At 40.7% G+C, this 13,231-nt stretch overlaps 1 protein-coding gene across 2 annotated transcripts in view; it reads right to left on the bottom strand.

The window, feature by feature from the left end:
* Positions 1–5,013: 5,013 nt before the first annotated feature.
* zgc:172182 (coiled-coil domain-containing protein 89) overlaps positions 5,014–13,231 on the bottom strand; it is a 47,327-nt gene continuing 39,109 nt past the window's right edge. For both annotated transcript variants that reach the window (XM_043693950.1, XM_043693951.1), the window contains 2 exons: positions 11,455–11,554; positions 5,014–5,604 (listed from right to left, as the gene is read on the bottom strand). In XM_043693950.1, the coding sequence (XP_043549885.1) occupies positions 5,518–5,604; positions 11,455–11,554 (187 nt within the window). In that variant the 3' untranslated portion in view covers positions 5,014–5,517. The remainder of the gene's footprint in view (positions 5,605–11,454; positions 11,555–13,231) is intronic.

The following is a 13,231-nucleotide window of genomic DNA, read 5'->3' as shown; positions in this document are numbered from 1 at the left end:
CCAAATCATGTGTTGTGGCCAATGTCAGTCTTCAATCCTGGAAATGACTCCCACTGCCAGTAAAGGTCTACATCATGTCACATTTTGGATTCCTTGATGTTTCATGACAGCATGTCAAACATGCTAAGTTTTTCCTTGGGCACTTTGGGAGGCAACTGCTTGTATGGTTTGTCACTGGTTGGGGGAAGTCATATGATAATACATTAATTCAATAGTATTGTTAAAAGTGAAGTGATGCAAACAATTGTTTCTTCCCCACTCCAGTGATCCTAGAGACTTGGGAATGGCCTATAAATAACCCAGTACCCTTCCACTTTTTAGGATGTTGAAGAATGAATATTCAGTTAAAATTTATCCAGATTTTATTCTTTCAAAGTTTCAATCTCCTCAGACAAGCTGCTTTACCACTATTCATCCTTACAACCTGATGCACCATTGATACTTAGAGAATCAGTACTATTTGGCCTAAGCATATTTGACTATGATTAAAATACATAATCAAAGTAAGATTATATGACATATTCGAAAGTGACACTACTGCTGAATTTGTAAAGTTCCATAGATAAGTTTAACCTGGGTGGAATGGGAAGGAAATAGAATGGTTAGCTCATTGCTCAAAATTTTCACTGCATTTTAGTGCATAATGTATCTGCCTGAATATAGATAAGAATTCATATTACCATAAAACCTAAGTTTAAAAATAACTTCTGATCCCATACTCTCGCAAAATGTTGCACAATTAGCCTAACCCCACGTGTGGCAGGCATCCTACTGGAATTGTAAATGATACTAGTATCTGTCATGAATGTTTTAAATGTCCCTACCCTGTGATTGGAGACACAAACTTCTATCTGTCCCAGATATCACAGGAGTAGGTTGTAAGTTAACTCGCTGACCTGGTAGATTTATTTTCAGATGTTTTGTTGCCGTGATAGATAACATCAGTAAGCCTCTGTCAAAGTGCTGGTGTTCTGTCCCACTTTCTATTTGTGTCTTGACCTGTTGTGATGGATGATATCACTTTGTGTTCTTTTTCTGAGAGGTTGGTAAATGGAGTCTAAATTGATTTGTGTTGATGGAGTTCCATTTTGAGTGCCAGGTCTCTAGGAATTCCTTTGTGTCTTTGTTTAGCCTGTTTGAGGATGAATATATAGTGTGTGTCACTTTCCTGTAGATGCGGGTCTGCAGCTCTCCATTGGTTTTACGTTCTCCTATGACATCTAGGAAGGGGTGTTTGTTCTCTTCCTCTGTGTTGAACTTTACACAAGTAAGGATGTTGTTTATGTGTTTCTCCTAATTTGTTCAGTTTTGTGATGACAAAGGTGTCATCCACATAAAAGTTTGAGCTGGATCTGGGGTGGGCTGTTCATTCTAACCTCTGCATAACTGCTCTTGCCAAGAATCCTGATATTGGTGATCCCTTAGGTGTCCCTTTGATTTGTTTGTAAGTTGTGTAATTGAAAGCGAAGTGGTTAGTGAGGCACAGGTCTATTAGCTTGAGGATACTGTCCTAGGTGAAGGAGTTGGTGCTGTATGGTTGGTTTGTATCTTTGGTTCGTCTAGAAGTGAGGCCAGTGTTTCTTTGGCCAGGGTGATGTTTATTGATGTGAATAGGGCCATCACAGTGAAGGCAACCATGATCTTGTCCTCTACCTTGATATCTTTGATGTTTAGGAATTCCTGGATAGAGTGGATGGAGTGGCGTCGGTCATCTACTAGGTATTTCAGTTTGCATTGAAGTTCTTTTGCTAGTCTGTATGGTGGTGTGCTGGGGAGTGAGACTATAGGTCTGGGGGGGTGTGGGCCAGGTTTGTGTACCATTGGTAATCCATAGAAACAGTGTGTGTTGGATCCTTCAGGTTTAATTCTTTGGAGGTCTGTCTTGTTAATTTCACTTGTCTTGTGGAGTTTCCTCAGTACTGCTGTAATATGGTTTTCTTGCTGTGGAGTCAGGTCAATTGCCATTTGTTGGTAGGTGTCGGTATTTGCAAGTAGTATGTTTGCTTTTTCAATGTATTGTTCTGTTCAGGATGATGGTCATATGCCCTTTGTCTGCGGTAGGATTACAATATTTCTGTCTTTTGACACCTTCCAAGGCTTTCCCTTTGTGTTGAGGGTGTTCACTTCTTTATTTCTGCTTGGTGTTGGTACTATTGTATGTCTGATGGTCTGATGGATTTCTTCAGTTAGTCCGTTGTCTTTCCGCTGTTAGGAAGTCCTTTTTGTCCGTGTCCCTGTAGCTGTAGTTCATCCTTCGTACTAGGACAGTTTTTCCTGTGTCTGAGTGGTCGGTCCAGCAGGTTCTTTACCAAGTCTCTGAATTATCCGTGTTGTTGCTGTGTGTGAGCTTGTCCAGTTTTTTTGTGTAGGGCTATTCTTTTCTTTGTCTTGTGATAGTCTCAGTTTCCGCCACTCCGACATACAGAAGCACAGGAACTCCAACACAAACTGAAATACTTAGTAGAAGACTCACGCCACTCCGTCCACCCAACTCAGGAACTCCTAAACATCATCAAAGACACCAAGGTAAGGGACAGTGAGGTCATAGTTTCCTTCAATGTGACAGCCCTATTCACATCAATAAACATCACCCTGGCCAAAGAAACACTGGTCTCACTACTAAATGAACCAAGTAACAAACACCGTACACCACCAACTCCATCAACAAGGACAACATCCTCAAGTTAGTAGACCTGTGCCTCACTAACCACTTCACCTTCAATGACAAAACTACAAACAAATCAACGGGACACCTAAGGGATCACTAAATCAGGATTCTTGGCAGAAGCAGTTATGCAGATGACATCTTTGTCATCACGAAATGGAACAAATTAGAAGAAACCCAAAACATAAACAACATCCTTACTGGTATAAGGTTCACCAAAGAGGAAGAGAACAACAGATTCCCTTTCCTCAATGTCACAGTAGAATGAAAAGCCAATGGAGAGCTGCAGACCAACGTCTATAGGAAAGCAACACACAGACCAGATACTAAACTACAAGAGCAATCATCTCAACACACACAAACAGAACTGCATCAGGACATTATTTAAACAAGCCACAGCACCTATATAATGTATTCAAGAATAATGGGTACCTGATAAACACAGTCAGCCGAATCTTACACAATAAAACTAAACAAGGCGACACAACATGCCCAGAGACTCTAGCCATACGACTATACATTAAAGCCATCTTGGAGATTACGACAGACTTCTACTTCAGTCACTTGGCATCATGGTAGCCAACATACCTACCGCCACAGTGAAACAGCTCTTGATGAATGTAAAGGACCCTGTACAAACAACCAGCAGAATGAACATCATATACAAAATACTCTGCAAGGATTGCAACAAACATTACAAAAGACACACGGGCAGGAAACCAGCCACCAGGATACACAAGCAGCAACTAGCTACCAAAAGACATGACCAACTATCACTAATAGCCCTACATGAAAAGGGACACTAGTTCAACTAGGACAATACACCCATTCTGGGACAGGCTAAACAAAGGCACGCACTGGAATTCCTAAAGGCCTGGCACTCAAACCGGAATTCCATTAACAAACACATCAATTTGAACCCTATTTACCAATCTCTCAGAAAAAGAACCGGAAGTGATATCATCCACCACTTCAGACCAAGACACATAAATAGAAAGCTGGACAGAACACCAGCGCTTCATCGGAGGCTCACTGATGATGCTACCTATTATGGTGATGAAACTTCGGAGAACAAATCTACCAGCTCAGTGAGCAAACTTATAACCTGAGCTACAAATCTTCTCAAAAATCGCAAGCACCTCAGGAATTTCTCGGCCAATACACTTTGGTACTGTATTGAAGGATCGCTGAACCCAAAACCTTAACTCTGATTTCTCTCCACAGATGCTGCCAGACCTGCATAGGTTTTCTAGCACTTTTTTTGATTTTGTTTCATATTTTGGTAATATTTCAGGTATTGCCAAAAGTACCCTGTTTAGGGACTATGTCATTTCACAAAACAAAACATGCCACAACACAGAATTTATTTTCTATTGTTTTATTTTACCAGAACTGCCATTCTGCAAAGCAGCTAACTGGCATAGCTTGTGTTTAATAGAGCCCGCTTTTATCAGACAATTTTGCATGCTGAAGTAAGAGTTGATGATGAGAAAACTGATCAGTCATTTATGACTTTATGTTGTGGTTATTACCAGGCGATTGATTATATGAAACATTCTCGTCGAAGCTATATCTTTTTGTCACAACTGTACTTTCCACCTGATGTGACTGCAGTGATTGATTTACCCATACCAGTGCCAACTTAACTGACTTAAGGGAATATAGCAGAAATCCTAACTCAAAACTGAGGTGTTCCAGGTTTTGCATTGTACAGTACCTATCTAATTTGGGTATTAAAAGTTTCGATATCTGCTTTGAAAGTTATCTTAGTGTCTACTTTCCTCTTCTCACTTCCAGTTACTACAAGAAAATCTATCTCCAGTCTGTTGCCCTGAATTTCTGAAGTGCTTCCAAATGTTTAGAGCAAGGCTTGTGCTTGCATTAGGTGCAGGGCCTTTTGCTAGGAAATCTAAATATTTCCTGCATAGTTCTCCTTTTCATAACAGGATTGGAAAGTCTGAAAATTGAAAAGGAAGAATTGTTGCTGGTAAATCAAGACCTTAAAGTTATTGATTCTGGCCACAAAATTGCTTGCAGTGACATGAATTTGAATTCTGAAAATATTATGCCTTGCTGTGTAAAAAGTCAATTTTGAAATTCATTTGAGATGGTGTGGCTTCTGATATTTAGTTCCTTTGACATCAGTGGAATTAACTAAACTCAATTAATAACTTTTTACATTGCATATTGGTTAATCAGAGATATTTATAGATTAGTAAGGCTAAATTGAAGTGTTCCTCTTGTAGCAGATAATTGAATACAAAAGTGTTATTGTAGATAGGAATGTGAAAAAAACAAATTTCTCAGGATGCAATATTCTATGTAGATAAAACAAATAGATGGTAAATTCATAAAACCTGTTTTATTAAAATTTTTTATATGCAATTGGTATTACAGTCAAATTGCAGATGCACGGCACAATTGTTTTCCTGTCCTTAAAAAACATAACGTTAAAACAAACAGCAATCTGAATACTTGCGTTTAAATCAACAGGATTAACAATGAAAAAAACAATTTTCTCATTCAAATTATAGTTTATTTTCTAATTGAAAATTCTTACACTCCATTTTTAGACTGAGACTCCCTGAGCTTACAACATATTCTTCATATTTGTTTTTTCTGTTGCTATAGTTTTCTGCAGTAAAGTAGTAAGGGAGACCATAAGATTGGTTACAGCACAAAAATAGGGAAGACAGCATCTTAACGAGGTTTTACCTGTAATGTATAATATTTGCACGGAGAAGGTAAACTATTTCAAAAGTAGGTCACTAAAATTGTTCTTGTTGCAAGTCAAGAAAGACAGTCAACTTATTGCTAAACATTAGGTAAAATACATTTGTAGAAATCTGACATCACTCAATCAGATGACGTATTTTTTCATTCACTTCCTTTTCTTTAGTTAGCAGGTCATTGCTGTGCTTTTTGAAAGCTTCAAATTCCTATTAAAAGAAAAGTTGTGAATATGATGTCTATGTTTGAAACATTTACATGGACACCAGTCTGTCTCTCACAAACAACTCATTCATTGCATCTAAATGTGCCAGCGTCTAAGAACTTGTATGACACATTTCTGATCACTTACAGGATGTTTCTGCACTTTAATGCTGTATTGGCAAATAACATTGTAATTGCTGCAGCAACTACACTCTGCTCAGGAAAATGCATCCTGTTCATTGTTGGGACCATGTTACATCTCCAGGCTCTTCAACTGCTCCGAGACAATGAATTCACTCTACGATTACCTGGATGCTCACTACAACTACACCTTACATTATCTTGCCTTTTTGCATTTTGGCCCCTTAGCCAGAGATAACGCTTACAGGACTGCTGTCTTGCCATACTATTTAACAGAGACACAATGCTAGGACGTTTGTTATCGTTGGCAGTAGGTCTCTGTCTTCAAGATCAAGCCTTTACTCAGGGTTTTCTGGTACAGAATGTCAAGGGTAACCTCCATTATCAGTCTAGATCCTGCTTGGGTTGTCAGACTCAGGATCCTCACCTCATAGGGGTAATGAGACAAATGATGGACAGCACAAAGCACCTCCCCCTGACTGTTCTACCCAATTGTGGCTATTACAGTCAGACATACACAGCACGGAAACAGACCTTTCGGTCCAATCCGTCCATGCCGACCAGATATCCCAACCCAAACTAGTCCCACCTGCCAGCACCTGGCCCATATCCCTCCAAACCCTTCCTATTCATATACCAATCCTGATGTCTTTTAAATATTGCAATTGTACTAGCCTCCACCACTTCCCCTTGCAGCTCATTCCATACTCGTACCAGGGTGAAAACATTGCCCCTTCTTTTATATCTTTCTCCTCTCACCCTAAAACTATGCCCTCTAGTTCTGGACTCCCCCATTTCAGGGAAGAGACTTTGTCTATTCATCCTATCCATGCCCCTCATAATTTTATAAACCTCTAACGTCACCCCACAGCCTCCAACGCTCCAGGGAAAACAGCCCTAGTCTATTCAACCTATAGCTCGAATCCTCCAATCCTAGCAACATCTTTGTAAATCTTTTCTGAACCCTTTCAAGTTTCACAACATCCTTCTGATAGGAAGGAGACCAGAACTGCACGCAATATTCCAACAGTGGCCTAACCAATGTCCTGTACAGCCGCAACATGACCTCCCAACTCCTGTACTCAATACTCTGACCAATAAAGGAAAGCATACCAAACGCCTTCTTCACTATCCTATCTACCGGCGACTCCACTTTCAAGGAGTTATGAACCTGCAGCGTGTAAGTCCTGCTAAGATTTGCTTTCCCAAAATGCAGCACCTCACATTTATCTAATTAAACTCCATCTACCACCTCTCAGCCCATTGGCCCATCTGATCAAGATCCTGTTGTAATCGGAGGTAACTTTCTTTGCTGTCCACTACACCTCCAATTTTGGTGTCATTTGCAAACTTACTAACTATACCCTTTATGCTCACATCCAGGTCATTTATATAAATGACAAAAAGCCGTGGACCCAGCAACGATCCTTGTGGCACTCCACTGGTCACAGGCTTCCAGTCTGAAAAACAATCCTCCACCACCACCCTCCATCTTCTACCTTTGAGCCAGTTCGGTATCCAGACAGCTAGTTCTCCCTGTATTCCACAAGATCTAACCTTGCTAACCAGTCTCCCACGGGGAACCTTGTTGAATGCCTTACTAAAGTCAATATAGATCACGTCCACATAGATCACATCCACCGTACTGCCCTCATCAATCCTCTTTGTTACTTCAAAAAACTCAATCGAGTTTGTCAGACATGATTTCCCACAAAGCCATGTTGACTATCCCTAATCAGTCCTTGCCTTTCCAAATATATGTACATCCTGTCCCTCAGGATTCCCTCCAACACCTTGCCCACCACCGACGTCAGGCTCACTAGTTTATAGTTTTTACCACGCTTCTTAAACAGCGGCACCACGTTTGCCAACCTCCAGCCTTCCAGCACTTCACTTGTGACTATCAATGACACAAATATCTCAGCAAGAGGCCCAGCAATCACTTCCCTAGCTTCCCACAGAGTTCTAGGGTACACCTAATCAGGTCCTGAGGATTTATCCATTTTTGTGTGTTTCAAGACATCCAGCATTTCCTCCTCTGTAATATGGACATTTTTCACCATCTATTTCCCTACATTCTATACTTTCCATGTCCTTTTCCACAGTAATCACTAATGCAAATACTTGTGTAGTATCTCCCCCATCTCCTGCGGCTCCTGTGCCTTGCTGATCTTTGATGGGTGTTATTCTTTCCCGAGTTACCCTTTTGTCCTTAATGTATTTGTAAAAACCCTTTGGATTCTCCTTAACTCTATTTGCCACAGCTGTCTCATGTCCCTTTTTTGCCCTCCTGATTTCCCTCTTATGTAATCTCCTACGGCTTTTTTACTCTCCTAAGGATTCATTCAATCTATCCTGTCTATACCTGACATATACTCCTTTTCTTAACCAAACCCTCATTTTCCTTAGTCATCCAACATTCCCTATACCTACCAGCCTTTCCTTTCACCCTAACAGGAATATATTGTCTCTGGACTCTCATTTTCTCATTTTTGAAGGCTTCCCATTTTCCATCCCTCTCTTTACTTGCGAACATCTACCCTCAATCAGCTTTTGAAAGTTCTTGCCTACTATCATCAAAATTAGCCATCCTCCAATATAGAAATTCAACTTTTAGATCTTGTCTATCCTTTACCATCACTATTTTAAAACTAATAGAATTATGGTGTCTGGCCCCAAAGTGCTTCCCCATTGACACCTCAGTCACCTGCCCTGCCTTACTTCCCAAAAGTGGGTCAAGTTTTGCACCTTCTCTAGTAGGTACGTCCACATACTGAATCAGAAAATTTTCTTGTACACACTAAACAAATTGCTCTTCATCTAAACCCTTAACACTATGGCAGTCCCAGTCGATGTTTAGAAAGTTAAAATCCCCTACCATAATCACCTTATTATTCTTACAGATAGCTGAGATTTCCTTACAAGTTTGTTTCTCAATTTCCCTCTGACTATTGGGGGGTCTATAATACAATCCCAATAAGGTGATCATCCCTTTCTTATTTCTCAGTACCACCCAAATCACTTCCCTGGATGTATTTCCAGAAATATCCTCCCTCAGCACAGTTGTAATGTTATCCCTTATCAAGAACGCCACTCCCCCTCCTCTCTTGTCTCCCTTTCTATCCTTCCTGTAGCATTTGTATCCTGGAACATTAAGCTGCCAGTCCTGCCCATCCCTGAGCCATGTTTCTGTAATTGCTATGATATACCAGTCCCATGTGCCTAACCATGCCCTGAGTTCATCTGCCTTCCCCGTTAGGCCCCTTGCATTGAAATAAATAGTTTATTTCTTGATGAAAAAGATTAGAGATCCTGTACAGCAAACTGACCTCCAGACTGAACAAAGCTTGTCCACCAAGACACAAATCAAAAGTGTAATGGAATCACCCTCCCCAACCAGCCTGAATGAGTGCAGCTCCAAGAACACATAAGAAACTTGACATCAGGACAAAGCAGCCTGCTTGACTGGTATCACATCCATATATATGCTCTTCCTCCACCACCAAGACTGTGCCATCTATAAGCTGCACTACAGAATTTCACCACGGCTCCTCAGACAGTAATTTTCAAATGCACACTTTCATCTGAAAGGATAAAGACAGCAGATATGTGGGAATACCACACCTGCAAGTTCCATTCCAAGCCAGAAAATAGACTGTTGTTTCTTCAATGTATAGTTGAGTCAAAATTTTGGAGTTCTTTCCCTAATGGTGGGTCTACCTACACATGCAGACTATAGCGGTTCAAAAAGGCAACTTCACAAGGGTAAGTAAGTGCTCACCTGGTCAGCAATGCACCCACCTCATGATTGAATAATGAAAAATATTGAACCACGACATAAAACATAGGAAAGGATGTTGTGAAGATGATTAAACAAGGACGTAGATCAATCAAGATAGGTTGAATTAGTGGGCAAAACTCTACGAGATGGAGTAAAATGGAAAAATGTCTAAGTAGTTCACTTTGGCAGGATGAATTAAATGCAGAATATTGTTGTGGTTCTGTTCGCCGAGCTGGAAGTTTTTGTTGCAAACGTTTCGTCCCCTGGCTAGGCGACATCATCAGTGCTTGGGAGCCTCCTGCGAAGCGCTTCTTTGATGTTTCCTCCGGTGTTTATAGTGGTCTGTCCCTGCCGCTTCCGGTTGTCAGTTTCAGCTGTCCGCTGTAGTGGTTGGTATATTGGGTCCAGGTCGATGTGTTTGTTGATGGAGTTTGTGGATGAATGCCATGCCTCTAGGAATTCCCTGGTCTGAGCGTGGCTGTTGGTTTGTGTGCCGTTATGAGTCCTAGGGGTCGCAGTAGTCTGGCTGTCAGTTCCGAGATGCTCGTGATATATGGTAGTGTGGCTAGTCCTTTTGGCTGTGGTATGTCCTCGTTCCGTGGTCTTTCTCTTAGGCATCTGTTGATGAAGTTGCGCGGGTATCCGTTTTTGGCGAATACCTTGTATAGGTGTTCCTCTTCTTCTTTTTGCAGTTCTGGTGTACTGCAGTGTGTTGTGGCCCTTTTGAATAGTGTCCTGATGCAGCTTCGTTGCCGCAACCGGAAGCGGCAGGGATAGACCACTATAAACACCGGAGGAAACATCAAAGAAGCGCTTCGCAGGAGGCTCCAAAGCACTGATGATGTCGCCTAGCTAGGGGACGAAACGTTTGCAACAAAAACTTCCAGCTCGACGAACAGAACCACAACAATGAGCACCCGAGCTACAAATCTTCGCACAAACTTGGAATGCAGAATATTATTCAATCAGCGAATGAGTGCAAATTTCTGACATGCAGAGAAATCTGTATCATAAAATGTTACTATGCAGGTTCAGCACGTGATTGAGAAGGCGACTGGAATATTGACCAGATTTGAGCATAAAAGTAAGGACGTTGTGCTGCAATTACATAAGGTATCAGTAACACCATATCTTGAATATTTTATGCAATTTCAGTCTCCGTATTTATAGAAGGATGCTAATCCATTGGAAGAAATTCAGAGTAAGTTTGCTAGATTGATACCCGGGCTTGTTGTTGGAAGAATGACTGATGATTTAATTGAAACTTAAGAGGTCATGAATGGGCTTGACAAGGGAGACGTGGAAAGAATGTTTCCATTTGTGGGTGAGTCCAAAACTAGGGGATGCTGTTTGAAAATTACAGGTCATCTTTTTAGGACAGAGATTAGGGAAACTACTTTCTTTCAGAGGGTTGTACAATTTTGGAACTTTCTGCCTCACCAACGTAGAGGAGGTGGGGTCATTGAATACTTTTAAGGCAGTAAAATGATTCCCTTGCCTAAGATGAATCTAAGATTGTCAGAAGATAGATGGGAATTTGGAATATAAACACATCACTCGTGATCTTATTGAATAATGGAACAGGCTTGAAGGGCCAAATGGCCTATCTCTGGCTTTACTTTATATGTTTGTATGTATGTGAAATATTGGCATATTTGAAGCAATGTACAAATGTTATTCTCTAACATCTTAAAATACTTTTTATATTAGAAATGATATTAGAAATGCACTTTCCTAAGTTTGAAAGACAGGCACGTTTCTGGTTAGAAGTAGTAGGTTGCTTACTCTTTTCTCTTTAAGTGGTTTGTCTGAGAGATACTTATCTCTATATTTGACCAGGAAGTCTAACTCTTTCAAGAATAAAGCATGATATGTGACAGCACAAGTAACATAAGAAAGTGTTATACAGATTTATAGCCAAAGTTTACTATACCCTTTCCAAGTCAGCATAAGCCTCTTGAGATTTCTGGTACTGCTGTTGTAACTCCTTGACCTTTACATTTGAATTTACCACTGCAGATTCATATTGAAACCTGAAATACAAAGCATTTGCTCAATGAAACATGTAACAGAAATACAGTTATTACTGCCCAAATGATTTGAAAACAATCATTCAAAGCAATGATGTATTTTATGGTCAAGAATTGTTTTACACACACAACATAATTGTATGATGGATAAGCAACCCCTACTAAATTCGTTGCATGTCATTTTCATTTTATGCTTAACAATTTTTAATTTTACTTTGATGGTAAAACATTTCTACTATCTCCTAATTAATCAACAAGTTGCATAGTAACTACACAAAAGATTGAGAAAACTTCCCATGTTGATGACCACTTTGCTGTAGAACTGAATTACTTTGTGAGAGCTATACAAAAGCAACCTGGTGATGACATTCAGGGAACTTACAGTCTGAAAATGATGTACTTTTATAGCAGCTGTGATTTCAATATTATTGATTGCATCCACAGACACTGATCTCTTGCAGTTTCTCATTTTGTATTAATCAAATTCAAAACAAATGGGAAGTATATTTAAATATAATAGCTTCACAACAAAATATTAATTTTATAAAAGCTTCAGTTAAGACATAGTTGGATCTCACAATAAATAGTTTTTTTTCCAAATTTTTCTTACTTTATTACATTTTTGCTTTTTTTGGTTGATCTCGATTGTCAAATAACTCCAAATCCTTTTGTTTGAAAATTAAGTTTATAATTGACTCTTTTAAATATGTAAGAAAGGGGATCCAAAATGATGGCGATCTGAGTAGATCTGCCTTGCTGAGCCCTGCACCCCAACGCAGGCAGATGCAGGGCCTTGAGAAACAGGTTCGGGCCTTGACTGAACAGGGTGACGATTTGGAAAACAGAGGTAGGAGGAAGAATATCCTTGTTGTTGGGCTGCCGAAGGGAGTGGAAGGTGAGCAGCCAGTAAGCTTTTTTGAAGACTGACTGCCACAGTTTCTTGGTTGGGATGCCAAGGCGGACTGGGTGAATGTTGACAGAGCTCACCGGATTGTGGTGCGCAGATCTGGCCTGGATCGGCACCCCCCGCCTGATCCTGGTACAATTTCAATGCTACAGGGATAAGCAGAGTGTCATGGAATCTTCTAGAAGGTTGGGGAAAGACCCACAGGCCGTGACCTATCAGGGAACTAAGATAATAGAGTCAGAGATATACAGCATGGAAACAGACCCTTCGGTCCAACCAGTCCATGCCGACCAGATATCCCAACACAATCTAGTCCCACCTGCCAGCACCCGGCCATATCCCTCCTAACCCTTCCTATTCATATACCCATCCAAATGTCTCTTAAATGTTGCAATTGTACCAGCCTCCACCACATCCTCTGGCAGCTCATTCCATACACATACTACCCTCGGCGTGAAAAAGTTGCCTCTTAGGTCTCTTTTATATCTTTCCCCTCTCACCCTAAACCTATGCCCTCTAGTTCTGGACTGTCCAACCCCAGGGAAAAGACTTTGTCTATTTATCCTATCCATGCCCCTCATAATTTTGTAAGCCTCTATAAGGTCACTCCTCAGCCTCCCACGCTCCAGGAAAAACAGCCCCAGACTGTTCAGCCCCTCCCTGTAGCTCAGATCCTCCAACCCTGGCAACATCCTTGTAAATCTTTTCTGAACCCTTTCAAGTTTTACAACATCTTTCCGAGAGGAAGGAGACCAGAATTGCACGCAATATTC

Source organism: Chiloscyllium plagiosum, chromosome 7, assembly GCF_004010195.1.
Source record: "Chiloscyllium plagiosum isolate BGI_BamShark_2017 chromosome 7, ASM401019v2, whole genome shotgun sequence".
In the NCBI taxonomy this organism is placed as follows: domain Eukaryota; kingdom Metazoa; phylum Chordata; class Chondrichthyes; order Orectolobiformes; family Hemiscylliidae; genus Chiloscyllium; species Chiloscyllium plagiosum.
Note: the sequence above shows the minus strand (reverse complement) of the source record. Positions and strands in the feature narration are given on the sequence as shown.